The sequence below is a fragment of the Habropoda laboriosa genome, unplaced genomic scaffold, assembly GCF_001263275.1.
Source record: "Habropoda laboriosa isolate 0110345459 unplaced genomic scaffold, ASM126327v1 scaffold67, whole genome shotgun sequence".
Lineage (NCBI taxonomy): Eukaryota > Metazoa > Arthropoda > Insecta > Hymenoptera > Apidae > Habropoda > Habropoda laboriosa.
In genome coordinates this window covers 1,865,099-1,892,722 of record NW_017100242.1, presented here as the reverse complement: position 1 = coordinate 1,892,722, position 27,624 = coordinate 1,865,099, and the positions used below count along the sequence as shown (strand labels likewise).

General features: G+C 34.4%; 1 protein-coding gene across 1 annotated transcript in view; it reads right to left on the bottom strand.

Moving 5' to 3' along the window:
* LOC108572004 (tachykinin-like peptides receptor 99D) overlaps nucleotides 1-7,608 on the bottom strand; it is a 41,032-nt gene extending 33,424 nt beyond the window's left edge. The window contains exon 1 of the mRNA XM_017934183.1: nucleotides 7,089-7,608. Within this exon, the coding sequence (XP_017789672.1) occupies nucleotides 7,089-7,525 (437 nt within the window). The 5' untranslated portion in view covers nucleotides 7,526-7,608. The remainder of the gene's footprint in view (nucleotides 1-7,088) is intronic.
* Between the last annotated feature and the right edge of the window lie 20,016 nt (nucleotides 7,609-27,624).

The window sequence follows — 27,624 nt, the reverse complement described above, 5'->3', positions numbered from 1 at the left end:
CTAAATTTTATCTCTTAAATTTTTTAATTTGTTCAATTTCCTAGTCGCATTTATTTTTCAATTTCTACCTTCTAATTATGCAAGAACCTGGACTCGAGTCATTCGAGATTAACTTTATATTTCGCCCTTATTCTGAGACTTCGTTTTATTGCATCTAACGTCCATTAATTTGTCAATTGTTTAAACGTAAATGTCGATACGGTGTATCGAATACGATGAAATACGTTCCCATTGTGCATAAAAGTTGGAATGGCTACTGAGATTAAGATTCACACATTGCTCTCTGTTCAGTGTTTTCTCCAATCGATCGAATCGCCAGCACCGATAGTGGCATTGGAATTTTAATCGGTTTTCAAATTGTCGGGAAATAGCAGCAAAGGCATTTTAATTAAAATTCGCGTTGTAGTTTGTGTTCATGTTTGAATTTCGATTCACATTCATCTTCATATTCTACTATTTATTTATATCTTCATCTCACGAGGATAAGAATACTTGAAGAGAAATTAGATTAATAAGTGAAAAAATTGTGATAAATTGTTACAAACTTATTTCTGTCGGTATTAACATAGTCAGCTTTAAAATTATAATAAATCAGTTTTAGCAGCTTAAAATAAAAGTTACATTATGCATTCGACAACAGGTTGGTATGTACTCAACAGGTTAAGTTACTGCTCCTGCGAGCTTCAAATGTTGTAATATTAGAATTCATGTCTCTAATTATAATTTCAACTCGGCAACAGGTTGTTTACTCAACAGGTTGGATTATTATTTAGTATGAGTTTGTAATCATACTAAATGAATATGAATACTATTGAATTACGAGTTCAAAATGTTGTCATTGCATAATAATTACGTAAAAATTCGTGAAATATTAAAAATCTCATCTACACAAGTAATTTTATCGTTCTTAAAATTATCCAAAAATTTTAAAATACTTTGAATCAATATCTTGAGAAATGTTTCAAGCAAAAGTAACTTAGTTTAGTTTATATAAATATATAAAAGTTTACTCCACATTCCATTTAAAAAATTGAAGTTACTCTCTGTTTCTCATGCTTGTAGTTGGATTAAATTTTTTTTCTTCACATAATATGAAATGTCCCTTCGTACAATGAAATTTAAAACGTAGCGGAAGGGTTAATTTCGAAACATACAAAATTCTACCTTTCTCGTTTTATTTATGTACTATAGCTCTACATTGTAATCGAGGTATCCTAATGCCATGGTTACATGCAGATTCAATTCGAAACCTAAAATAACATGGTCGAGTGTAGATAAATTGAACTAGTATTGTTTAACAACATTCTGTGACCAGCGGGGAGTTTCAACAGGTAGCTAAGTGACTTTACGAGATTGAATTTAGGAACAAACTTCGATGTTAGGCTCATTGAATGATAGCAATGGCACTTGGTCGAAGTGTAAGTCTACTCCCTGTGTTTCGAACTTGTTCTCGAAAACCTATCACACGTTATTGTGTATCGGATTTGAAATTGTGTCCTTTTATTGACTATTTTCTCTTTTTAATGTCTTCTCTTTTAAGGACTTCGTTTTAAAAATACCTCCATGGCGACTGTTAACACTAAAATCTATAATTATATACTTGATTTTTAGAGATTTTATTTCTTTGTCGAATTTTCGTGATTTTCTCTCTTCCTGGAATTAGTCGAATTTTCGTGATTTTCTCTCTTCCTGGAATTAGTCGAATTTTTGTGATTTTCTCTCTTCGTGGAATTAGTCGAATTTTCGTGATTTTCTCTCTTCATGGAATTAGTCGAACTTTCGTGATTTTCTCTCTTCCTGGAATTAGTCGAATTTTCGTGATTTTCTCTCTTCGTGGAATTAGTCGAACTTTCGTGATTTTCTCTCTTCCTGGAATTAGTCGAATTTTCGTGATTTTCTCTCTTCATGGAATTAGTCGAACTTTCGTGATTTTCTCTCTTCCTGGAATTAGTCGAATTTTTGTGATTTTATCTCTTCGTCGAATTAGTCGAATTTTATACAATTTATTTATCTACGAAATTTGTACGGTTGTTAGAATTTTAGTTTGCATAATTAATCTTCTCTACTGTGTAATATCTTTAGAAACGTATTCTATACTAAACATAGTGAAACTTGTGCAATCGATAGCATTTATCCTTGTCAGATTAACATGTTGAATACCACGGTGGTATTCATTAGTGACCTGTATCGGACTTGCCAATAGCACCATGAGAGTCATTGACAATCTATCACAGTTAATTGAAACGCTCGAATGTAAAGTGTAAATTTGTAAAATTTGTAAAGTGTTCGGTACTAGTAACTATGTAAAACATCAAATGCAATCAACGAGACCGATGGTTCTGTAGTAACATATACAGGATGACCCAGTTTAATCTGAAAATTACGTTCAATTGAAAGATTTGAGAGATTAAAGAAGATGAAAAGTATAGTACCAAAGCATGTAGGTGAAAATTCACTTGCAAGGAAAGGTCCCGTGGTGTTGCTCTAACTTTTTAATCAGCTTTTGCACAATAATAGAGTTTCAACTACTGAATCTAATGGTACCTGGTTTTGGGCGCAGACCCAAATTTACCAGATATTTAACGTTAAAGTTGCGGTCCTTTGTTTTCTAAAGGTTAGCTAACTTTGCCAGCAGTAAGCGTGCTCTAGCATTGTGCAAAAGCTCGTCAAATAGTCAGCGTAACACCTCGGGAATTTTCCCTGTTAGAGGAAGCATTGAGGCTGGTGGTCAGTTGGATTTTTTAAAACGGTACCTGATAAATTTTTCTCCGCTAAGTGATAGAGTGTAACGAAACTAATTCAACGATGAACACTAGACTGCGGATTTTAATGCAAATTTATATTTTTCAGCATATAGTTAGAAAAAGGAGATTGTTTCACCTACCAGATATTACAAAAAGCACTATAATTTGGATATTTTCATATTGCGTGCATTCTGTGCAATATCGTACCTTTAAATTTCCTATAAGTGCATTAAAAATTGGCAGTCTAATGATCACAATGTTGTACTTTTTACTGAAAAGCGTGGAAATATGGCCTCTAGGGTCCAAAATTGATGTTTTTAAATGCATTAGAATTTCTTTTCATACTTGTTAGCTATGACAAGTAAAAATTCTCTGCTTAACGTCAGATTTAATGAAATATTAAAATATTCAGTGGAAGATACACACGTTCCTACCGATTTCGCTTAACTCGTGAAGCTTCACAAAGAACGTTCACTTTCAACTCGTCTTGTTAAGTTTTACCATTTAAATAGAAAAAGATGTACAAAAAGTGGCTACAAAGTTTCGAGAATAATTTTGTTTCCGTCAAAGCGGTAACAATGTAAGCTGTTACATAGGCTGATCCCTCCCTCTATTTGCATGCGGAAGGTAAACATTGTCAATCGTTTTAGTCATTGTGCAAGTTAGTTCACGTAAAGACGTGTTTGAGTTACGTGTTATGTTTCGGCTTCGAAATTGCTTCGTCGTGAATTTTCTCGTGTATTCTGTCATTTTATACTGAAAAAATGTTTAAGTCCAAAATCGATCACGATCTATTCACCTGATTTGTCTATCAATCACTTTCTTTTTAATTTTCTCGAGTAGAAAGATTCATTTACACCTAAAATTTGTGTTGTCATTTTCATAAAATATCTGTACTATTTCGCTACATTTTCTTTTTTTGAAGATATAATTAAACCTGATGTCTACTTGATGGAATTTTTCTTAATTGAACGTTGAATTTGATCGTGACCAATGTTCTATTCATTTATATCATTTTGTGACACTTTGTGTAAAATATTAGGTCACTCTAAAAGTTTTCGTGCTTTTGATTGAAAAATTTTTATTTAAAACAATTCGCATAATGTTCGATACACTTTTGCCAACACACTACAAGAACATTAACTTGTACATAAAAATCCGAATCTAATACCTCTTTAACGTCTCTCGAGAGTAATAATAACCAGGTAAAAAAGATTACATCGTACAGTTAGCATATTTATAGCTTATTTCGTTGAAGAGAAATGAATAATTTACTTCCAGCCGCGGCAATATTAAAAAGATATTTGAAAGAACCGCTTTACATATAAAACCCATTCGCGTTCGGTGATTTTAAATTAAAATAGCTGTAATACATCCTAACGACACTCGCAACTTCAAAATGTCGAAGTAAAGCAGCGTTATAAAATTCCTCGAACGTTGAACGTAACCAATTTATTTTTAACGTTCAGGAGTTTGTCGCTTCCTTCTATTCAGCGGATGTATGAATAGGTTGACATATCGAAAGGAGAATCGTTTCCAGCAGCAAGAGCTGCGATAAGTTGGATCGAGGATGAAAAATTGCCAGTGTGCGTGGAAGAGCCAGGTTTGCCGTCTATTTCCCCCGAAGTCTTTCCTTTTTTCCGTTCTCTCCCTCTTTTTTCCTCCCCTCGAATTAACGCACAGAAGGCAGAGATCGAAGGAGGCCCGTGGAAAAGTGTAATAGTTTATAAGATTCGGACAGACGACAAGCATTTCCTTGCGGGATGGCTTTACCGTTTCCTCTACGGAAAGCTATTAAGCAGCGTTCCAACGAGTGTTGCGGTGGCTTCCCGATCGCCTTTGCCTCGGTGAAATTCGATTTATCCACGGAACAATTGTATAGAAGTTGCGTCTAACCGATTCACCATCTGCTCGCGGCTGTAGCAAACGGTTGGCTGCACTTTAATGAGAGGACTCAACGTACTTTGCCAAGAGAGATGATTTCCTTTTGCTTTGAGCAAAACTGCCAGCCGAGGTAATTATTCGTCTGACCTCTGGTCCATTAGTACGATCTGCTAACGATCTACCAACCTCGTTAACAATTGTTTCCTATTCTCTCCGTATGGATAGGTGCATGCATATGTAGGTATTACAGTAGGAATCAATTTCCATTTATCATCCCCTCGTTACGAGTGTTGCGAACGTGGCAAAATCAACTGGCTTGGATCTGTTACGTCTTTCTCTATGTTTTGCAGTAGAGATTCTCTTATCCGAAAGGAGGATGTTAAAAAAAGGCCAATTTTGGCATACGGCCGGAACGAAACATTTTTTTACAGCATGATTCTACGCATCCTGAGGAACGAAAAATGTAATTGTCATTTTTCCCGGAAATGATGGGAAAGTTATGAAAAATGCGGTTCAAGGTAATAACTTATATTCCGTCTCGTTTCCTTCGGATGATGGTCAGTTCGTAATTTAACCACTTAGAAACTCATATTGAGTATTGTTGTACATTAGTGTTTAATAAAAACCAAAAATAATGAAAAATAATTAATGACAAATTAATCGAAACGAAGTGGTAAAAGTTATAATAAACTATCGTAAATATAATAAAATAATCGTGATGACAGGGATACAATAAAAAAGTAAGACTCTAACAGAATTTGCATTTCTTAACTAACTTAAAAGCAAAGCAACTGTTTATTCGAATCGTAACTCTCAGAAAGTCGAGCGATGCTCTCAGACAGTCACTCTCAGACGCAGTGTCCACTCGCGAGAGATACTCTCGAGAGCGACTCGCGATAGTTTTACTCTGAAGAGGACAGCTAGCTTTATGTTTGGCTCGATGAACGTACAGCGAACCAGGCTCGCGTTTCTTATGTTTAGCTCGCGTTTCTTATGTTTGGCTCGCGTTTCTTATGTTTGGCTCGCAAGAAATATCACGAGTTCGAAGAAGTTAAGGCCTAGAATTTTTCCCAGAACAGTTGCGAGCGTACAGCGATCAGAAATCGGGCAGGACGACTCGTCCTCAGTCGGTGTTTACGAGGCTGTCGAACGAGTGCCTCGACGAACGTCGCTTATACTGCGCGATTATAGTCTTGTAGGGAATACATCGAACAACGCGTTTTCGATTATACGCGGATTTCCGATCAATTTACGTACTTAGCATATTCGTTCGTGTGAATTAAGTGCACCGAATTGAAGTACACAACGGACAGCTCAGCTTGGGAGAAAAATGAAACGAGAAGCGTGTCTCTGCGAGCTACACAGCTACAGTTTCACGGTATGTGTATGCGTGAATGTTTGAGTTAATTGAAAATAGAGGAGAGCCTACGTATAGCTAATTAGATCAATTACTGCAACAATTTCGTTTTATCGTATCCTAAGTTTATTTTTCTCGTAATAAGATGTGTTATAGCTACGAAACAACAACAAATGAAAATTCCATTTTCCGAACATTTTTGTCTCCCTATTGATTCGGATAAGGGAGAATCTACTGTAAGTTCTTATTATTCTGTTTTTCCTTGCAAAACGCGGTTAACTACTGGTTCGCGAAATCGTTATCACCCCTTTCTTTTATATCTCGGGGAAAGCTTTTCTTGCATTTATGGGATCGTAACCGAAATAGGAGCATATCAAGCTAACTTGAAGCATTTCGATGCTTTTTGGGTATCAGAGCATTTGTCTTCACTGTCATAGGGAATGTAGGACATTTTTGTAATAATTGGTTACTGAATATTCTGGCCAAGTTGATGATTAATGACTCACAAACGGTGTCATAGGAAACTTTTCGGTTTTTTCTTTTTTTGGAAAGATACTTTATAGTGCTGAATTTTTTCCTTTCTAATAAATAGCATTTTATCATTAATTATCAAATTAATTGAAATACACAATCTTTACATAAGAATTTCAAATTTTGGGTTGCGTTACATCTCTGTCACCCTAGAAGACTCTTTATTTTCACTGTACTAGAAAAATAAGTCTGGATTGAACGCAGTCCAGCGGAGAATTTTTATCAACTTAAAAAGTAGTGAATTTTCTTCGAAAGAATTTAAATTACAATAAATTAGAAGATAAATGTTCTTTTTATACAATTGTGTCTAATAATGTACTTCGTAATAATATTGCACTTTAATTGAAATTATTTCGAATTACTTCAGCAATATAAAAATATGAAAATTTTCTTAAAAAGCAAAAAAAAAAATACCAAAGTTACTAAAGTCTGGCCCTTTAGATAAAATAGCTAATAAAAGAAAGCACACTTAAATTATGTCCATTATTAACAATTTCCTATAATGAAACAAAAAAATTGCCAAAACCGAGAGATCTAATTTTTCCCAACTCAATAAGAAAGTAATAGCTTACCTGTCGATGGAAATCGCCATCAAAGTGAAGACGCTGGCGCATATAGTGAGTACCGCGATGAATTGGCAGATCTTGCAGTACAGTGTCCCGAAAGGCCAATGACTGTTCAGCATGTAGATGTAATTGAACGTAACATTTAGCGTAGAAACCATCGCGTCGGCGATGCTCAAGTTCACCAAGAAATAGTTAGTAACTGTTCGCATCCTTTTGTGCGCCAACACAATCCATATTACTATGAGGTTGCCACCGGTGGCAACTATGATCATACCCGCGAATAATAAGGTCCAAATTATTTGTCTCCACCATGGAAGTACGAACTGGTTTTTCAATTGCAGGTCTGTTATGTTCGTGTTATTGTGGTACGTGTAATTGTCCATCAATAGAGTAGTGTTCCACGGATCGGGGGTGGAATTCACGAAAACTTCGAGGGCTTGCATTTCTTCGAGTAGTTATGAAACAATTTAGGAAGAAATAATTTTTTTTTTTAATTCTTAATTCGATATTAAGAAGCAGGTTTGTTTGTTTTTTTAAAGATTTAATTAGATTTCACGTGTATGTGGTAGTAATTATTGTGGAATAAGTTTAACGTGTTTTATGCACTGTTTTTGCTCACTTGTTTTTTTATTGCGAATTTTATAAGCACATAAACGCAGATAGTATTATATGTTTAGTTTTGTTGACATAATTTGTGATCAGTTTGGTTTAGACACTTCAACTAGGTTTGCAGTAACACTGTTGTTCGGTAGCTTGAAGATTTATAGACGTATGTTAACACTTTTATGATTTAGCGTATGTCACATTATCATATTTCACGTTCACGTTAGTCGAAATAATTGTGTTTCTCTAAATAAATCAATCTGTTCATCTCTAAAAGAATTTCTTTTCGATTTTATTTAAACATCCTTTGATAATATTCATTTTCACCACTAATCTTCCAAAGAATTTCTTCTCATTTACTAACTTTGGAAAAAACTTTTCGATTTTATCCAATATAATTCATTTTCACCACTAATCTTCCAAAGAATTTCTTCTCATTTACTAACTTTGGAAAAAACTTTTCGATTTTATCCAATATAATTCATTTTCACCACTAATCTTCCAAAGAATTTCTTCTCATTTGCCAATTTCTAAAGCACAACTTTTCAATTTGACGATCGAAATTTAACAACAATTAATCGAACACGTAGCGCACACCAGCGATATTGATTTTTCTTCGTCGATCCTTTAGCAACAAATGCCGGAGCCTGAGACACAGTATTTAGGAAAACGTTTCATTCGTTTCGTATCGATACGGAGATAATGAAGTTGGTGACGCTTGTCGCTATGTCACGTAGATTCTGCCTGCGCGGCAGGAGGATGCGGACAACTGGCAAGGCTGATTCGTTGACGATGCTCACTTCCACTTCCGTTTCCATGCATGGACGCCTCTAACAAGCTTCCATTCGATCGACTGCTCAGCCGTTGACCCACTGTATTAATTCGTATTGTTTTCGCCAGTTACTTTCGTAGGATGAATCAGATTTTTCACCCATATACCCCAATACATCAGATACGATCGTTCAAATCTTTCCGACTGGTACTCATCCTTTCCGGGTTATATTTGATTATTTTCACTTATGAAATATTTCCCCGTTATCCAACTGATAATTTTCCATCGGTGAGTACACGTATGGTTTACACACATCTCGATACTTCATTGCGGATTCATTTCTCGAAATTATTTATCTAACGAAAATTTCACGTTTCTACTTTCTACGACGTGTTCGTGTGATTAATTGAACGTCTATAAATTTGCAGAGCTTAATTTCGAAAATTGGTTTGCCTTTTTTCTTTTCTTTTTTGTTTGCTTACATTGACACCAGTTTCAACGAATCCACTTTCGTAATTAATCTTACCGAGGATCCCTTTCTTTCGACGGGAAAAATCTGGCAATCTACCCACGCTTTCCTATCACGTTTTCCTGTAATGAAAGCGGCATCTTTGCTATTGTGTTCTCGGTTTTTACGATTTCGCGTTTCACGGATAATTACCTCTTGCTGGAAACTTTCAGCGGTATTGTTAAAGAAATCCACTCCGGAATTCCCCGCGAGTTATCGCCGTCTTTTTTCCGTATGTCCGATCGACGGTCACATCTCGACATAGTGAGAAGTTCGGTTTATTTCAGTCTCTGTTCCTTTCGTTTGTCTCGAGTACATTTGAAAATAGTTGGAAACGAAAGGCAGACCCGGGAGTGAAAGCTGTTGTCTTGTGTTTCGTGCTTTTCTTCTCTGCGCTCTTTCAGTTTACTTCCACTTTCTTCCGTTGATCCACGGGATTAGCACTTCGCCTCTTCTTTTCTTCCTCTTTTTTACTTCCTTCTATCTATACGGAATTCCAATGTGAATTCCTTTTGCGTTAACTGATAATACCATCGGAACGTTGTGTTTTTCTTTTTCTTCCACTTCCGTAGCCAGAGAAGATCTCTGCTCACAAAAGGAGTGTTCTCATTACGGAAGATCTCTGCAGGATTTAATTCGCATTCTGCGCGAGTAGTTCAGGTAGTTTTTTTAATTTCCTGACAAATCTTCGACTCGAGTTCGAGATAAGGATAACTTCTCAAGGATTCACTTGTTCACGAGGAATCGTGTTTTATTTCTAAAGGAATTTTAGCTTAGAATCGTACACGTAGATATTTACGAAAGGAATTTCTCTTCTTGTATTTTTGAGTTAAGAATTATCTGAGAAACTGTTGTTCGTCGTGTGTGCCAGTTCAGAAGGTACTCTCTGTGACGATAAAGCTCGGACGATTTGTTTCCACGGGAGTGAACGTGCGTTGAATACGAGAGAAAAAGAAAGTTGCATTAACGTTACGCCGGAAATCGTCGGTTTATAGAAGACACCACTCCGAGAACCACTTCCGTGAATGTTGTTACGTTCGGACACTGGAGAGAAAATTATTTTCAGATATTCGCCATTTGGAACGAGGACAAGAATGCTTCCGTTCTCAGTCACGGTCGTTTCCCCGATGCTTCCAACAATCCTCATTGGAATCGACGTCCCACAATCCCACTATCTGCTCCCTACGTTTTGGCCGTACTAGCTTTCACAACGTCTCGTCACGTTCGCAATTTCTTTGAGAGCTTGCTTTCCGATCCATGAAAACTGCCAAGCACTGCAACATGAATCAGTATTAATAAGTAGCCGGTGGGTCACTATTGGTAAGGGTAATATGAAAAAGTTTTCGCGAGTGTATATGGAGAATCTGTATTGTTTCATGTAATAGTTTTGTGGTAATGACGAGTATGATAATAATTTGACATAGCTTATAATGGTAAAAGAACTGTTATGCAAGTCTAATAATTATAAAACGATTCTTGCAACTCTAAGATATTTCAGACAATTCTGATAACCTTTAAATGACTCGTATAATGTTCTATGCAACACTCTACCTCCAACTCTCTATGTGCAAATCTGACTCGATGCAACACTCTGTTTACGTTACTCTTACTCTATGTGTAACTCTGACTCTATGCAACACTCTATCCACATCATTTCCTCTATATTTACATATCTAACTCTATGCAACACTCTATCTTCAACACTCCCATTTTATGCAACACTTTATATCCAAAACTTCGATTCTATTCACAATTCTCTTACTCTATCTATAACGCTGACTCTATGCAACACTCCATCTCCAACACTCTAACTCTATGCAACACTCTATCTCCAATACTCTAACTCTATGCAACACTCTATCTCCAACACTCTAACTCTATGCAACACCCTATCTCCAATACTTCGACACTCTTACTCTATCTGCAATTCTGACTTTATGGAACACTCTATTTCCATCACTCCGACTCTATCTATAACGCTGACTCTATCGACAACACTCCTCTGCGCAACACTTTATCTCCAACTCTCTCACTCTATCTGTAACTCTTACTTTCTCTGAGACACTCTGACGTCTCTGTCTGCGAGGAAAAACTTTTCCTCCGCCTCCTATCTCCCCCGCCATACACACAAGCTATTTCGGGATTTTTCCACTAAAAATGGTCAACGTATCGGCGAGTTTCATACGTCGTCGAGGGTTTTAATGATGTGTCTCGTATCTCTTTCGACTCCACTTTCTCTTTTACAACCCCTCATCCGGTACCTCTTAAAACTACGCACCAAGAGACGAAACTTTTTACGATACTACGTATATAAAAACCGGAAACGAAAAATTTTAAAATAAAAAACGTAAATGACATTTATTGTTAATATCTTGTGAACTATTGACTCTGTGTAAAATAGGATACCAAATATATTTAGTCTGGTAAAATTTATAAGCTGGCAAAGTTTTCTTAACAAACGAATAGTGCACGTAGAGAATTCTCGTTGTTAGACGCGGAGGATAGTTAGGCTCATTGTTGGCTCAGAGCTTGTATTCGTATGAATAGGGACCTTAGCGAGGTCTTGCGAAAAAGTTTGCTGTTTCACCAGTTAGTTCCTCTAGTGATGATGTGTAGGTGGTATTGTTGTACTTACTATAAACCTCGAACAACGATAACTTCTAAATAACGAAAGAAGAGTAACCAAATTTCCAAATTTCAATAATTTGTACATCTTCGTGATAGTTGTTAGAAATTAACCAATTAGAATCCTCAACAGTAATCATTGTCCAGAGAAGTTAATCACAAGTGAATCACAGTATTTGTCTGCGTAGCGTTCTTCCTCGCGTGACGCATTTAGGCCAGAAACTTGGCCTTGCTCCTTGCTTTACATATCGATGGGGATAACTCATGCGACGAGATCAATTATTCAAACACTTGGAATCATGTCTCTGTCGAAATTGGACAATTTCGGTGTATGTGAACCTATACGTTCTACTTATTTCTGTTTACTCTATGAATTTGTCATCAGTTTTCACTGTCATCACATACTTATTACTGTAAAATTCTTAGTAGGTTAAATAAGATAATTGACGAAACAGTCGTTCAGCAGATAAAAGATAAGGAAATAAATCTCGGTTCGGTAATTTTATAAATTTTATAAAATTTACTACAAAGCTTGTAGTGAATGTAAATGTATGAAAATTATGATCAAATATTGAGCAATTTGGTCTCGAACGAAGAGCGAGTGGCGTCGAGCTAACTTTACAAAATATTATCTCGACTGTTCGACAAATTGACGTCTCTAGGTTATCGCGTGTGTCTCGAATGATCGACGACTGCTCTTAGTGTTGTCTCAGCGGAGACTTTTCTAATTTTTTAACGGATAATTCCCATTTTGCTTGATAGTTCAACAAAATTAGTTGTCTTCTGAAGAAGGAAAAATCGTTGTTTTCTGATAACTTTCATTCTGGAGATTAATATCTCTTCTTCAACACCCATTTTGATCTACAATTCATACTGTCCGAATGTTAATTACAAATTTGCTTCGTTGATCATTAATATCGTCTTTGTATTCTACTATGTAAACGATCTCGTAACAATGGAAGGGTACAAATGTTGATCGCCCAGCCAACATTCGTTTCATCGATTTTCGGTTAAGGGAAAAGTGTACAGTCGTGAAATTGATGCGTTACGTCCACTGGCATATAGACGGGGTTGCAAAAATATGCTGTCAGATGGTTGGTATTTTATTCTATCGATGGATCGCCAGCAATAGTGCTCCAACGAACTGGACTCCTGTCAAGTTGCATAGCAGTTTACATAGCTGAGAGAGCACGGATTGTTGCATTGTTCGCCTGAAGAATTTCACGCAAGTTGATGAAAGTTAGCTAGCACGATGGCACGTGGACAAATATTTTGGCGTTATGTCAAATGCAAATTGAAGGCTTGATAAATATTTCAATGTGATAAATAAATTTACATAGACGTTATTAATATGAAATTTATAGATTGTTGACCGTTTTCTGTGTACGAGCGTACATATATGGACACGCGTTGTAAAATATTCTACAAATATTTTGAGGATTAAAAGAGCGACTATTGTAATAGAAAATACTATGTTCCATGAAAAAAATTAGATTGAGTTTGAAATATTAAGAGGTCGCAAAATTTCGGAAGAAATCGCAAGATATTTTATTCTAATAGAGAAACTAAAATTGTTATTTAAACTATGTTCTAACAATTCACTTTGTACAAATAATCAGCAACAACGATAGAACTTCGTTTAACTTTGCGTACGATAATCAGAAGAGAACGAATATGTAATTACATTGTTGCTGTTATCTTTCAAGAGGAACAGGTTTGCATTCGAAACTTATGCAAATCTTTATTAGTCAAGATTTCTCAAAAGTAGAATGTATTACGGTAAAGTACATCACATTCTTGATTTAAACCAACAAGATTAAGTATGCTGCATCAAATGCGACGTAATCTTCCCTTGCTTTCTTTTAATTTTCATCATTCAGTATCTCAAATGATACTTAATTTTTTTTTTCGTCTGGACAGAATAAAATTTGTTTCTAAATATGTCATCGATTCCTAAAATTTTATTCACTCGTTTCATTCATAATTTCGCGATTGATCACTTAGCGTTGCGCTTCCTCTTTCGTTGAGTAGCAGGAAAAACGTTTAATCAGACGGCGAATTATCTCGAGTTTAGCATTAAATTTTACTCACACCGCTCTTTTCCTATTATTCCTTCTTTCCGTTCAATTTTATACCCAAAATGCGGACGTTTGTTCCGGAAGTTTGAATCAAAGCATTATCTCATATATTATAGAAACGCCTCTTGCGGACCAACATTTATCTTCCTTGAAAGATTTATATCGTTACTCGCTATCACGTTTGTGCATCGAACTAAATTTTATCAGGAATTTTGCACGCCAGTATGTGCTCATTGTGTGATGCGTTTTCATCTGTGGTTATGTCTTCAACTTCCTTTCTACGTGTAATAAGGAATAGTTTCTCAAAGGTGACGAATTCCCTCTTTCGTCCTTTTTCAGAGATGCAGTTTTCGAGTTCCTGTAAATGTCTCGTTCAATATTATATCAAATTTGTTGATATTCTTTATACGTAATAATGTGCTTTGTGTAAATAAAACTGCTGTTTTTCATCACTTTCTGTAACATTCTTTTCATGAAATTCTTCCAGCTCTGCTCCTGGATCTTATTTTCAGTGATATAAGCTTTGTTACATAGAAACTTCTGTAATAAGTAAAGCTAGATATACAGGCAAGTACATTTCGCCTGTATTATACTTTAATATTCTAACGTTTCTCAGATGTCAATCCAAGGAGCTTTTCTGGAATTTGTATTACATCAATAAACTAGCGAAATATATTTTATTATTCGAGACAACGTGAGATAGTTGGTCAAAGAATATTTGACTATTTTATAATAAATAAATCGAGTATATGAATTATTGCGTGGAATTAAATCGAAACGCTGTCGCACAATTCTGTATCGTTAAAAGTAGAAGTGACTTTTGGTGTAACAAAGGGATCTCGAAATATCTGCTAAGTTATATAATCTTTCTAAGACATTTTCTACCCCTCGATCTATTCTTACAAGATTTTTCTCTTCTGCTCCTTTCCTGCCACAGTCTTACCTTTTTGCTTGTTCGACATTCGCCTTCTTTATTGCTTCCAGACTAGCGCATCGCCAGAGGAAACGTTACATTTTACTTGAAGTACTCCCATGACAACTGACTTTAATAGAAATTTCGTGTTCCTTTAAATTTATATTCGTCGAACGATATAACGGTACATTTTATATCAGAAATTTCATTTCGAGTGATGTGCGAGGTGAAAATTTAAGGCGAGGCTTGAATATTTCAGGACACATGCGTTCAATTGAAGTTTTTTGTTCTTTGTGTAATTGGGAACAAGTGTGTTGACAGGTGTGTCGATTAAGAAGTTGAATTCATTCGGAAAAATGTGTAAGGCACGACTTCAGCTATTTCCTCGATCGATTCACTTTCATCCGCGTGAAGGTTGACTTGGCAGAATAGAAAGAAAATATTCTGACCCATTTTCCGGCGAAGAGGTTGACAGCAGAAAGGATTAGAGATTTTTATATGAAAAGCAAATTTTTAACGTCATCTTTTAATATTATTGGATACCTTTAAAATTACAGAAATGTAATTTTGTTGGAAATGTATTTAAGAACAATTTGATTGCGATGAATTGTTATTCAAAATACACTTAATTATGTAGATATTCTCTATTATATTACACATAATTTCTTTTACATAACATATTACATGATATGCTAGAACTCTTAACTTACATTAAATGGCTTACATTAACCTGTCCACTTTTATTGACAACGTTGAATACTTTTTATAGCATCAATTTTACAGCTTCAATAACAAAGTGTACATTCTTCAAATGTTCAAGTAATTCCAGCTGAATACGATGTTTTTTTAATTTTAAAATTTCATAATCTTGAACTAAAATTCAGTTGATTCCTAATACAGTAAAAAAAAAAAAGAATTTAATTTTAACATTTGCAATTAGTAAACTTTAATTTAAATTCATTTGATTTTAATATAGTAACAAGAAAAGAATTTAATTTTAAGATTGAACAAGCTTGAATTAAAACTCATTTCATTCCTAATATAATGTCAAAAAAAAAAAGGATTTGCTCGAAATATCGGCTGGTTCGATAGGCACGAAAGGGAATTCACGGGTTCGTGAAAATCTGGCAAACAGTAGGAAAAGTAAACTAAGAACAGGAGGTTGGAGGGAATATCCGGCAATAGCAATCTCAGTGGATGAGTCGCGTTCTATACAAAGCTTTTCCTTATGTAGAGAGCCATGACCTAACGTGGTGATAGTGTTTTCTCTCTGCGACGACACAGTTTTGTTGCCTTTTCTTCAGCTGTTTTCCTTTTCATACGCTTCTACTACTTTCCCGAATCTCTTTACGTGACTCTAAAATTATTCTGCTCTCTAGCCTTGCGCACACTGTTCCGTTATGTCCTATAAATGGATATTACGAAGTTTTTTCTACTAGTAAAATGTACTATTTCATATTCAAATTGTTTTGTTTATTAATATTATTGGAAGATAATACAGGCATTTAAACTAGATACTTTAACTCAATTCCAAACGTGGTTTAAACGTGGATTCTACTTGAAATAATTGAGATATTTCAGGTGGACAGAGTTGGCGTGACACTCTGTATATCTAACGAAACCGAAGTATATTTAACGAAATCCGCCTATCGCGCTATTCAGAATCCAATTTAGTATTATAGGCGGTGATAATTTAATAATTTAACATATAAATTGGAATTAAGCTACAGGGAATCGGTGGTAAACGCATGTAAAATGAGATCCATTGTTATCCATTACCTCTGTTGATTGCATTATTTAATACGCTTCCTTTGCTAATGTGATTTCAGATTATAGAAATTCTAATTTACGAAAAACAGATATTCAACTGTCACGTCATTTCATATCGAGAACATTTTGTAAAACAGAAATATTTCAAGGATGTACTGTTGCAAGATCTTCGATACTATAATAACGAAATTACGTTTGGGTGTTGAAAGCCACAAAAGCTGTAAAATATTTAAAAATAGGTATCAATATAAATAAGCATTCTTATTGTTGATAATTAATTTATTAATAAAATTGATCTCTGATTGAAATTCAGATTTATTGCAAAATTCTCGAATTGCGTGTCCAAAAAGTTCCAAATCAATCCCATTCGTTCCAGAGAGAAATTATGACCGTTAAATTCTGTTAATGGCCGATAAGACAGTGTAGAGATGAATCGGTTACACTAACGTCTGTGTACCCACACGCATGTCAATGCGAAGCGGAAAGCAACGGATGCAGCGTGCGCTAATACGATTAGCCTTGTGGTAATGGAGTACGCGAGGCCCGGCGCCTGGCTGCTAGAGGAAGGCTTGATCGTGTTATCAAGGCGCTGTCAATACTTCCAGAAGTATAGTCAGTGGCAGAAATGTAGCGAGATCGCAAGATCGGTCGTGTGTCAAAGTTTACATGTCGAGTATATCGACAAACGAATCGATAGGAACCTGAGAAGATAAGAGCCTTAAATCTTAGCGAGGATTGCACGAAGTATACCTTATTGTTAGTTTTGATAGCAACTGCAATTACACTGTGTTACAGGCGAAATAGTAGAGTCGAAGTTTAAAAAGAGAAAAATTTTTATTCGGCCTAAGGCTAACTATTATTTCTTTGCAGGATTGCTTCTATACTACGACTATTCTGCTATAATTGATATACAGGATGATAAAGAGCGGATACGTGAGTGTTGAGTAATTAAACAGAACTAATGAGTTAATCGAATGAATCGATAAACGAGTGTACGTGGAACTGATGAATCCTGCTCGCATTTATTCCGGCTTTCATAGTGGCATAATTTTATTGCTGTTAGTTGTGGAAGAAGGAAAGAGATAATAGAGAAAAGAAAAGAGAAGGAAAGGTGTGTTTCATCTTAGGTTCATCTTAGGTCATCTGTTTAGGTTCATTTCACATTCAATAAGTGTCCTAATACCTACGAACGAGAGTGTTAAAAATGTTAAAAATCAGGCGTCGAGAGGATCAAGCGAACGAACAGAAATCTGAGAAGATAAGGACTCGAAATCTAATTCGGAACCGCACGAAGAAAAGCGTAAAATGTCCCATGTCGACCCTAAGTGTGACTGCATTAATCGACCGCGATACTTATTCCTTCAATTTACGACCTCGCTATATTTCTTCCACTGACTATACCTGCTAAAAATGCAGCGTAAGTAGTATTTTAAAAAGAGGACGCCACTTTTAGCGTTGTTGCGTGGAGAACTGCGATTTCCGTCTACGTTGCACCAAGCATAATGATCGCGCATTTGTAGATGCTCGTAATCTCTTAAAATGTCCCACTTTAAAAAGGTACTCGGTGAAACAAGTGCTTGTTTGCTTTGTTCATATAGTACAACAAAGGTTTCGAACTGACGTAATGGGTGGTTCGTTTAAAAAATTCTCGGAATAAAGCACAAGTGGTAGTAAGAATTCTGAAATTCTTAATTTATCAGAGATTTCGAGGTAGTTTGCTCTTCAAGCCAGTAATTGAGTAATTTTCTTTTGTCGTTCGTCGATCACGCTCTCGCGGCGCAGAATTATGTTTTACCTATCTGTAAAGTGCATGGATACATAGCTGAGAACAAGTCAGATTATTAAAGATCGTGACATTTTTATGTTATTTTTGTTTTGTAAATATTTAGTTAAAAGGAAGAAAAATATAATTATATTTTGATTAATTAAAATATAATTTAATATTGAAAATATAAGAAACCATTTTTGTACTTTAGTGCAGAAAACAAAATATGCAATTCGAACTAACGTGCAGCGTGTAATAATGTTAACATTTTTCTTGTTTAATAAATTAAATAAAAGGTCGTCTGTGGCGTTAAATTTCGCTTAATGGTACGTAGTTGACAATGCGGGTAGATTTCACCGACAGAAAACTTTTGGAACGGTTTCATCGAACAATAAGTAGCTCTTCCTTTTAATAGCCTTTGCTTAGTTCGTTAACAGTATATCGAGGTCTATTCAGTGACAAATTCCCAAGCAAAGACCATAGATCTTACTTAAGAACTATCACGCAAAATTTAATTGTTCGACTTACAGGTGCTGTTCTATCTTAAGAAACGGAAAACGGTCGATCCTTTGTTTCGCACGATTTATGACACAGTTTCCAAGTGGGGCTATTTTTCAGATTCACGACTTTATCTTATCGTTTCAACTTTTCACATATTTCTCACCTTAAGCAATTATCTTACCTAAGCTTCTAAGGTTTTCATTTCACTTATCCTTAATTGCCGAAGACGTGTAATAAAGCTGAAGTTTCTCAAGAAGATCTTTCGATTTAAAACTTGAGAAAATCTTATTGAAACGTTAAACCATGTTCTTGTATTAAATCTTATTGAAACGTTAAACCATGTTCTTCGATACTTAAGAAAACGTAAGTGACCTTTTCCTTCTCTTTACGCCTCCAGCTAGTAATTTTCTGCTTGCATCTTAGGGTGCACTCTTCTACTCTTGTAATCCCCTAAAAGCATTCTCTTCTACCCAGCATGTTTTTCCAAATATTTGCATTAATAGATGCACCCTCTATACAGAGTAAATGTACAGACTCGAAATTTAAAGGGGAAATTCACGTTTGCAATGGAGTCAGTGTTTAGGGGAGTAGTTCCCCTTTCTAACAATAAGCGCGTTCCGACTACGTGATGCGATGGTCTGTCAGCACACTGACATTGTTCTACTTCCTGTCTGCAGGTTACACTTTTAAATTCCAAGCTTGTACATTTATGGGCCAAACTACGATCAATGGAATTTCCACAATTATTTCTGTTTTATTTAAAAAATGTATATATATCAACCTGTTTGACTATTTGAGGACTTAGTAGGGAAAATGCATATGTGTATAGAGTGAATTTCATTTTTTAATATTTTTGAAAGAGTGAATTTTGGTTTTAAAAAATTTGAGTTTAGAGTGAATTTTATTCTTTTTTAATTTTTATTTACAGAGTGAATTTTCTCTTATTTTAATTTTTATTCACAGAGTGAATTTTCTCTTATTTTAATTGTGTTTAAAGTGAATTTTATTTTATTTTAATATTTATTTACAGAGTGAATTTTGTTATTATACAGTGAACTTTGTTTTTAAAAAAGTTTATTTCTATACAATGAATTTTTAGACGTGCAGTTGACATCTTTTAACAGTAATGTTCTCCACGAACTTTGTGATAGCTACTAAGAACAGAAATATCGAATATGTTATCCAAGACACAGCACTCTGAATTGTACGAGTTTCCTATAAAGAACAACAAATATTGGTTGCATAATGTATATACGTTAGGGGTCTTTGATGTTTACTTTCGTATATATTTTTAGACAAGTTTCGTGTAGACAATTCTTTGTGTGTCGCCACCCGATAGGAAAGTAAAAGAAAGGCTTTTTAGTTGGAAATTTGATAGTATCCGGCAATAGAGAAAGTTTTACGCGTCTTTATACCACGAAAACTGATATCTTGCCTTCTACCACTCGTATCGATACCATCATAAGTAAAATAACAATCAAATTCATTCTCTATACTGTATCTTTATTCTTGTTTTACTAGGAATTCTATAATTTTTCATTAATTTAAAAGAAACAAATTTTTTATATCACTACTATAGATGAAATAATTCACATATATTTTCATCGCAACATTTTAATACTCGAAACGGATTGTCAGCTAAATTTGCAATAGTAATTTTGCAAAAATTCTAGCTTAATAATGAATTATTGAAAACTTTACTATTTAAAATTTTCTTAAACTTGAACACCTCTCGAAATAAATACACAGTTAAATAATTATCTGACCGAAATTAAATGATAAAAAGAATTTAGTCAAAATTTATGAAAAATCAAAGAGCTCTTCTACCTTCATGTACAAATTTTTAATATACAAATAACAATTTTTCTCTCATACGAAAATAAACCAATTTGTGTGCAATTAGTATTTGCCTCCATCTGCACTCGAAACTCTGCATATCAAATGAAACTCTCCACAGAAAATTGCAAATCATAATTATTGGAAAACATGTTGTTTCCCTCGTCTGTTTACGGTTGTTTCTTTTAATATTGTTTAAATGTTCACATACCTCTTCGGAAAAGTAATTACGTCGAAAACAGAAGCAATTACCTGCGGACGATGAGAACTGTGACAATCGTGAAAGCTATCGGCGTTTGTGAAAAATTATTAAACGGAACAGTTGTATTTTCCAGCGTCGTTCAATCGTGCCAATATCTCGTCATGATATACTGTTTCTCTTGAAAGTAACACAGTTCTGTTGAGCGATATACGAAGTAAAGTGGAAAGATTTCGAGGGAACAATAAGATGACTCTTCTACAATACTACAGCTATAGCGAAAGTATTTCCCGAGATATTCCTCCGGAAAAATCGAGGATTTTCCCTAAGAAGGATATAGATATTACGAGAACTTAAACACTTGGCTGTATATTAATTTTATGAATACACATTGGGGCGGTAAATATTGCCTCGATAATTCATGAACGTTATTTAACACAATGAACAGATCTCGCTTTAAAATGAAGTTAGAGGAGCTCTTTTAAAAAGAAGAAAATTTTGTATGATTAATATAGCGATATTTTCACAGAATAGATCTATAAATTTCGTAAAATATGAACTTTTACGTAGAACACTCTTATATGAATACTTTTTATGAGACACATCGATTTATATTTTTATTAACAAGGATTTTATTTCTATTAGTTTAACCATTGATGTACGCAATATACGCAACTCTTTTGCACAATATTTTTATTCTCTATGGGTACGGGCACGTATAGACGAATATAAATAGAAAGCTGTGGAGCGTGTGAAATGAATTTCAATATTTGCATTTAATCCATTTTTTCATTATACGCATGACAGAGTATTTTTCGTCACTAGTGATCGAGGAAATTGTGTTATTTGTGAATTTCTTTTGGGTCGTTCGTAGTGTTGCTCAATAGCATAGTAATTTATGCGAAAAATATTTTAATATTTATAGATTATTCAGAACTAAAATAATCAAAGTTTATTTAACTTTTCACAATATTTCATCACAGTTGCTTATTCGTTGCACAGTTGCTTAATTCGTCAAAGTTATTTATATTTCCACAATAATTCGTCAAAGTTATTTATATTTCCACAATAATTCGTCAAATTTATTTAATTTTCTACAATATTTCACCACATACTTTTATACGATTTGTCAACATATTTCGAAGAAGTTTAAATTTCTATTTATAATAAAATATTCTATCGTTCAAATCTGAAATTATATCACAATTTTTTTCTATTGTTTACTCCATCATATTTTCACGAACTTGGATATAAGAATGGATATTTTTTTCTCTCTCGTCTACAACACAGGTTCGTTGTATGATCCTTTAAGTAAAAAGTAAAGAGATAAGAAGGTCCGAACGGAAGGAAACAAAAAGATTTTCTCTCCTGTAAGAAAACCGTCCATCGGATAGAGATGGGCAAGGTGTAGAAAAAATGGACAGTTCGAAGGAGTTAAATCGATCGATCTGAGGACTTCTATTCGCAGGAGAAGTTTGTGAAAAATGCAGTTTCTTTTCCCATTTACCTTTCATCTGTTGTTCGTTTCACGGTTGCTCGAGAATTATCAGAAGGCTGCATTTTTGTAAAAGCTCGACTTTTTCCCGTGCCCCTAACGTTTCCCCTAACCGATACAAAGAATTCTGAAAAACGATGAAATTGGAAGAATGTCGGTATTGTGACTTTCATCCGAAGAAATTAATGCCATTCGTAATTTGATTTTTTAACAAGTTCCTCGCAAAACTAATTAAGAGTAGATACTAATTTTCGAAGAAGAAAAAATGGTAAGAAAGAAATTAATTCGGTGCCATTTTTCACAAAATTTTCGCGAGATCTTATCGTCTCGAAACGACGTCAAATCGAAAGCTCTCGAAACGTTTTGGCATACATTAGACGGAGAACGATAAATACAGCATGTATAGATAAGTGGTGAAATTATTAAATTGCAGTGGTAATGTACAAACGTGAAAGGAAACTCCGGTTAATTTGTTTGATAGTCAATGTATATACTCGAGGAGCGATCCAGGAAATAATATTTACAGAGGCTGTTCACGGCAATAATGAATGCAACAACGGAAAAGTAATTGGACACTATCAACGGATCAAACACACATTAACGAAATTAACAATCCATTACGCGTCAAAGGCGCTTTAACGCGGCGGCGGCAGCGGCGGCGGCGGTGATCAAAAGCTAACAAAACGTGATATTTATTCTCAAAACCGATACACGGCATTTTATGCGTGCCGTGACGCAACTTAAGCGTAGACGTAATTTAATTACACGCGATACGGTTCGGGAGGGAATTATTTCTAAAGTCACTGCTCGATTAATCGATGATTTAACGTTGTTAAGGTTCTTCGGTTAATCCATCGATCCTTTGAACAAAGGGTTCCGATCTATACCGTGTGGAAAACGATTTCAGTCAGCCATGTATTGTCTATGCGTTAGTGTGTCGTCGCTTGGTTATAGTTGCCGTGAAATATAGTGTTTTCAACCTTCTTTTCATTTTTATTGCGATTTTAGTCTCGTGGTTTCATTGAGCAGCTGTTAAGTAAGACTATAGCTGCTGAGACTTAGAAAGAGTACAAAAATGAGACTTAAAAAAAACTGAATTTCGAATAGTGAAACAACATCAATGTACCTTCTAAGATATTTTCGTATAATATCAAAAATAAAGAATGATCTTGAATGTTACACAACGAAAAAATATATCGACCCAGGCTATAGCACAGCAGGTTGTTTCGCACGCTCTTATTTTCGTCAGTTCTATCTCCTTTCATTTATATCGAACAGAAATTCAAATGGATATAGAAACCTTATCAATAGATAAGTGGATAATCATCAGAATGCCTTAAAATTTGAAAGAAACTAAAGAATGACCCTGTAATGTTACACAACGAACCAATATATCGACGCAGGCTATATCGCAGCAGGTTGTTACGCACGGTTTTATTTTCGTCACTTCTGTCTCTTGCTTTCATTTGTATTGAACAGAAAATCAGACGAAAATGCATCGATCAGAGATTTTCATTCATTTTGTCCTAAAGCAAAGAAAGAGGTCAAGTATTTGCTCCCACATGCGAACTTTTGTCCATCGTATTTCCGGAAGTTACGGCTGACATTATCACGTCATTCGTACACGAACGTCGTCGATGCGAATTGTCATTTACATACATGGAAAGCTTTCGATTAGGCCACCACAATGAAAAGCAGTTTGATGTAAACCGACAATGTTCCGCATCTGGCGTTGCGTTTTGCGTTTGCAGCTGTGACAGATTTGTTCTGTTGACTAATTTCACCCAGAAAATGGGAAAATTCGTGGGAATATTTGCAGCTGGTCACTCGTGGAGTTCTCTCGTCTCTGACCCTATAAGGAATCAAGAGCTTATGTTCCAGGTTCATTTTGTCCACCTCTAATACACTAGGCTTCGAAACGGTACATCATACAGGTATAATTATTTAGCATTAGTGTATTAGCGTCACGAACTATAGTAGCTTAATGTAACAAATGGGTAAGCTGTGCAGTTTATTACCTTGCAACCGCAATAATTGCCTCTCTTACCAACAAAATACCGATAATAGACATGATACTGATTGATAAGTTGCTAAATTGGAATACTTCACGTTATCAGAGTACCATGCGATAATAGATACGTCTTTTGTTACTGTTACACTAGATTTACGATAGTGTGTAATTAAACCTACACTATCCTCCTTATTTTAATAATTGTTCGAACTAAAATTTTGTAACATTCGAGAAAAATGATGTGAACGCTAGTAAAAGTATCCGTAAAACAGTTAAGATAAATAAAATTAGACTGTTTCTGGAGCACTAAAAAGCACCGATGACACCCTAACTTTGCTTAAAAGATGAGAAACAAATCCAGAAAAATTCGAAATAAGAAAATCCTCCTAAAAATCCAAATATTTTAAAATTTCCATTCTGAAAAATGGAAAATTGGTAGATGCAGCATTTTAGCTTTAAAATTTATAATAGTGCACACCATTGTGCATTCACTACTTTATAATGTAAATCTTGAAACTACGCGTGAACAAACGGTTGAACGCACGTTTAACGTAGAATTTTACTGTGTCAGTTAAATAAACTATTATATGTACCTGTATTACTATTTTCATGAATATTCATTACAGTTAGCCTGTGATTGTTCCGAATTCGAATTTATGGAATAATATTAACTACACGTCCATTCATCTTGTAGCATATAGCGCATTGTATTATCACAACAAAACATTCTCAATTTAGACTATGCATATCAAGGATAGCAGATTTCATTGTTCAATAGAATTCGCAATATAAAAGAGTAATTCGCAATTGTTACAATTTTATTGTTCAATAGACCCCGCAAAATGAAAGAGTAAACAGTAATACTTTGTGTATTCCATATGGTTCACTTTTATTTAATTGAACCACAAGCATTTGCACAATAAAAGTCATCTTTTATTCACGAATTGTAGCGCAATTTGCTGACTGCTAAAATAATATAAATTAATTCAATGGTCTTATAAATGTCAGAAAAGTGAAATGCTTTAATCCTAAAGTATGCATACGACAGTGTTAAATAAATTTTTAGAGAATTACAGAACGTACAACAGGTTCATTTATCATTACAATTTTTCCCATCTTCAAACGTGCAGAAAATCGGAAAAAAACTTAATGTGATATTCAATGTGATATTTCACTTCTCATAAATTAAAATACGTTGTTCTAACATAATACACAATTTTTTGCAAGTACGGTGAACTGGTGACCCGACATAACACCATTACACGTAAATTACTTTGCGCTCTTCCCTATTTTTCATCGAGCTTTTTACTTCATGAAGCAATCACTGTCCTTCGTAAACACGTAATAGAATCAACTACTATATCAGAAACGTTACAGAATTTCTTATTTCGTTTCTTTCAATGGCAGATTGACAGGCGTTCGAGAGAATCGTGTTTTTTTTTTTCACTTTTGCATTCCTCGTTCAATTTTCCACGGATGTTGTGCGAATAATTTACTTTGTGATTGCTTGTTATTTAGAGTAAAGACGTTTTCAAGATAGAAATGAAGTGAGAATAAAATTTTTTGACACTTCATAGGAAAAAGTGGGTCGTTTTTGTTCAAATCTAGCATATTTACTGTTCTGGGCTTTAAAAAAGTTTGAAAAAATTCTGGGGTACTTATTAAAGTATCTGCTAGATCGAACAATCGTTCGTTAAGTCAGATTTTCGAATCTGTTTTCAATAAAAATAGAAATTCGAAGAGATACAGGAGTGAAATTTCACTTGGGTCATTAATGACCCAGATTGCATTGAAAAATGTTGCACTGAACGTGACCTCGTGTATGGAGAACATTTTCGATATAAAGCACCTGGATTGGGTAAACTTCAAGCGAGCAATTTAATTTTACAGCGTGAAAAATGAGTAAAAAATTTTGAAAATAAACATTATTTATTAATCCGATTCCTATAGGCTACTAGCTGTTTAATTACAATATTTGACCAAGAGACACACATTTATGAATGTAGTTTTAATCTAGAGATGAAAAATTGAGTGTTTTTTGATAAAAATAAAATGATGGAAAATGAATAAAGTTTAAATGAAAAGAAAACGAATAAAACTATGCTTTTACCCAAAATATATTATAAAACATTTTAAACATACATTTTACAATAATTTCTAGCAAAACGAAATAATTTTCCGTTTCACATTTCGCAAATTATTTCTGCTTCAATTTGCTCAAGAGTTCTGAATTACTTAACTGCGTTAAGTGTTGAAATTAAACAACTTGTTCCCTTAATAACGTTACACATTTTGTAATTCTGTGAACAGCAAGTAGAAGTACGAAGTATCTTATAAAGACTTTTGTAATATTACAGTTAATGAAATGTTTAATACATATATTTCTGATTGTCTTACATTTTTTTACACCGCCAGCAATGGCTTAGTTAGCTAAGTATATAATTAAAGCTGCCTGTTCGATTCCTCGGGGATCGTTCAACTTATTCTCTTTATCTTCCCACCATTGTTATGAGAAGAATATTCGAGTTGGAGAAGCTGAAATTATGCTTCATTTTTGTCGCCGGAATGAAATTGTTTAAAACTTTCTACTGGTAAAAGTTTCTCCATTTTCAAACAAGGTCGTTTCAGGATTTTATTCTTCGTCGAATTAAAAACTGAATGTATTCTTTTATCATTTTTATGAAAATCGAGTTGTAATCACTTTTTAATCTGAGATTATCTTAGAACTTCTACAGTTCAGTTGTTGCAATCTAATTTTGAACAAAACATTGCAAATAATTGCAACGATAATCGTTGCAAATTGATTTAACAAAAAATAAAGGAATATAATTTAGGTAAAAAGAGGAAGTATGTTATCCAAGATAAGACAAATCCACGAAAATGACAGAAAATAAAAAATGTATTTTAATTCTACTTATATTTTTGCTTCCTCGAATTCGTCGAATAACTGAAATTTATTCCATTCGAACGTTTCAATGCAGTTTATGTATCATTCACTTAATTCAATTTTACGAGATCAATATGGATAACGCTTTATGAAATGGAACGATATATTACTCCGTTTGATAAAGAACGCAGGAAAAGAGAATTTCATTCGGAACGTTGCGTGTGTAAATGCTATTCATTTCACCTATGATTTAGGTTTATCTTTAGACTAAACGAATTATGACTAAGAAGCTTATTTCCAGGCAGACGTCAAAACGTGAGAACATGCTCAATTTTAATTAGGCACTGTTGTTCTTGTTGAGACGAAGTGTGACATCAAGTAGTGCAAACTTTAAATAAGTCAGACGCCTGATCAGGAAAAATGACATTATAAATTGATCGCAGTAGTTCATTGCATAATTATGTCACGTTTATTGTGAGCTGTATTTAAATACAATCAAAGGTATTTTTGTCAAATTGTTTTTCACATATTCAATCACCGCTGATTTATTTCAAAGCAACAAATTTTGTTCGAAGTGAA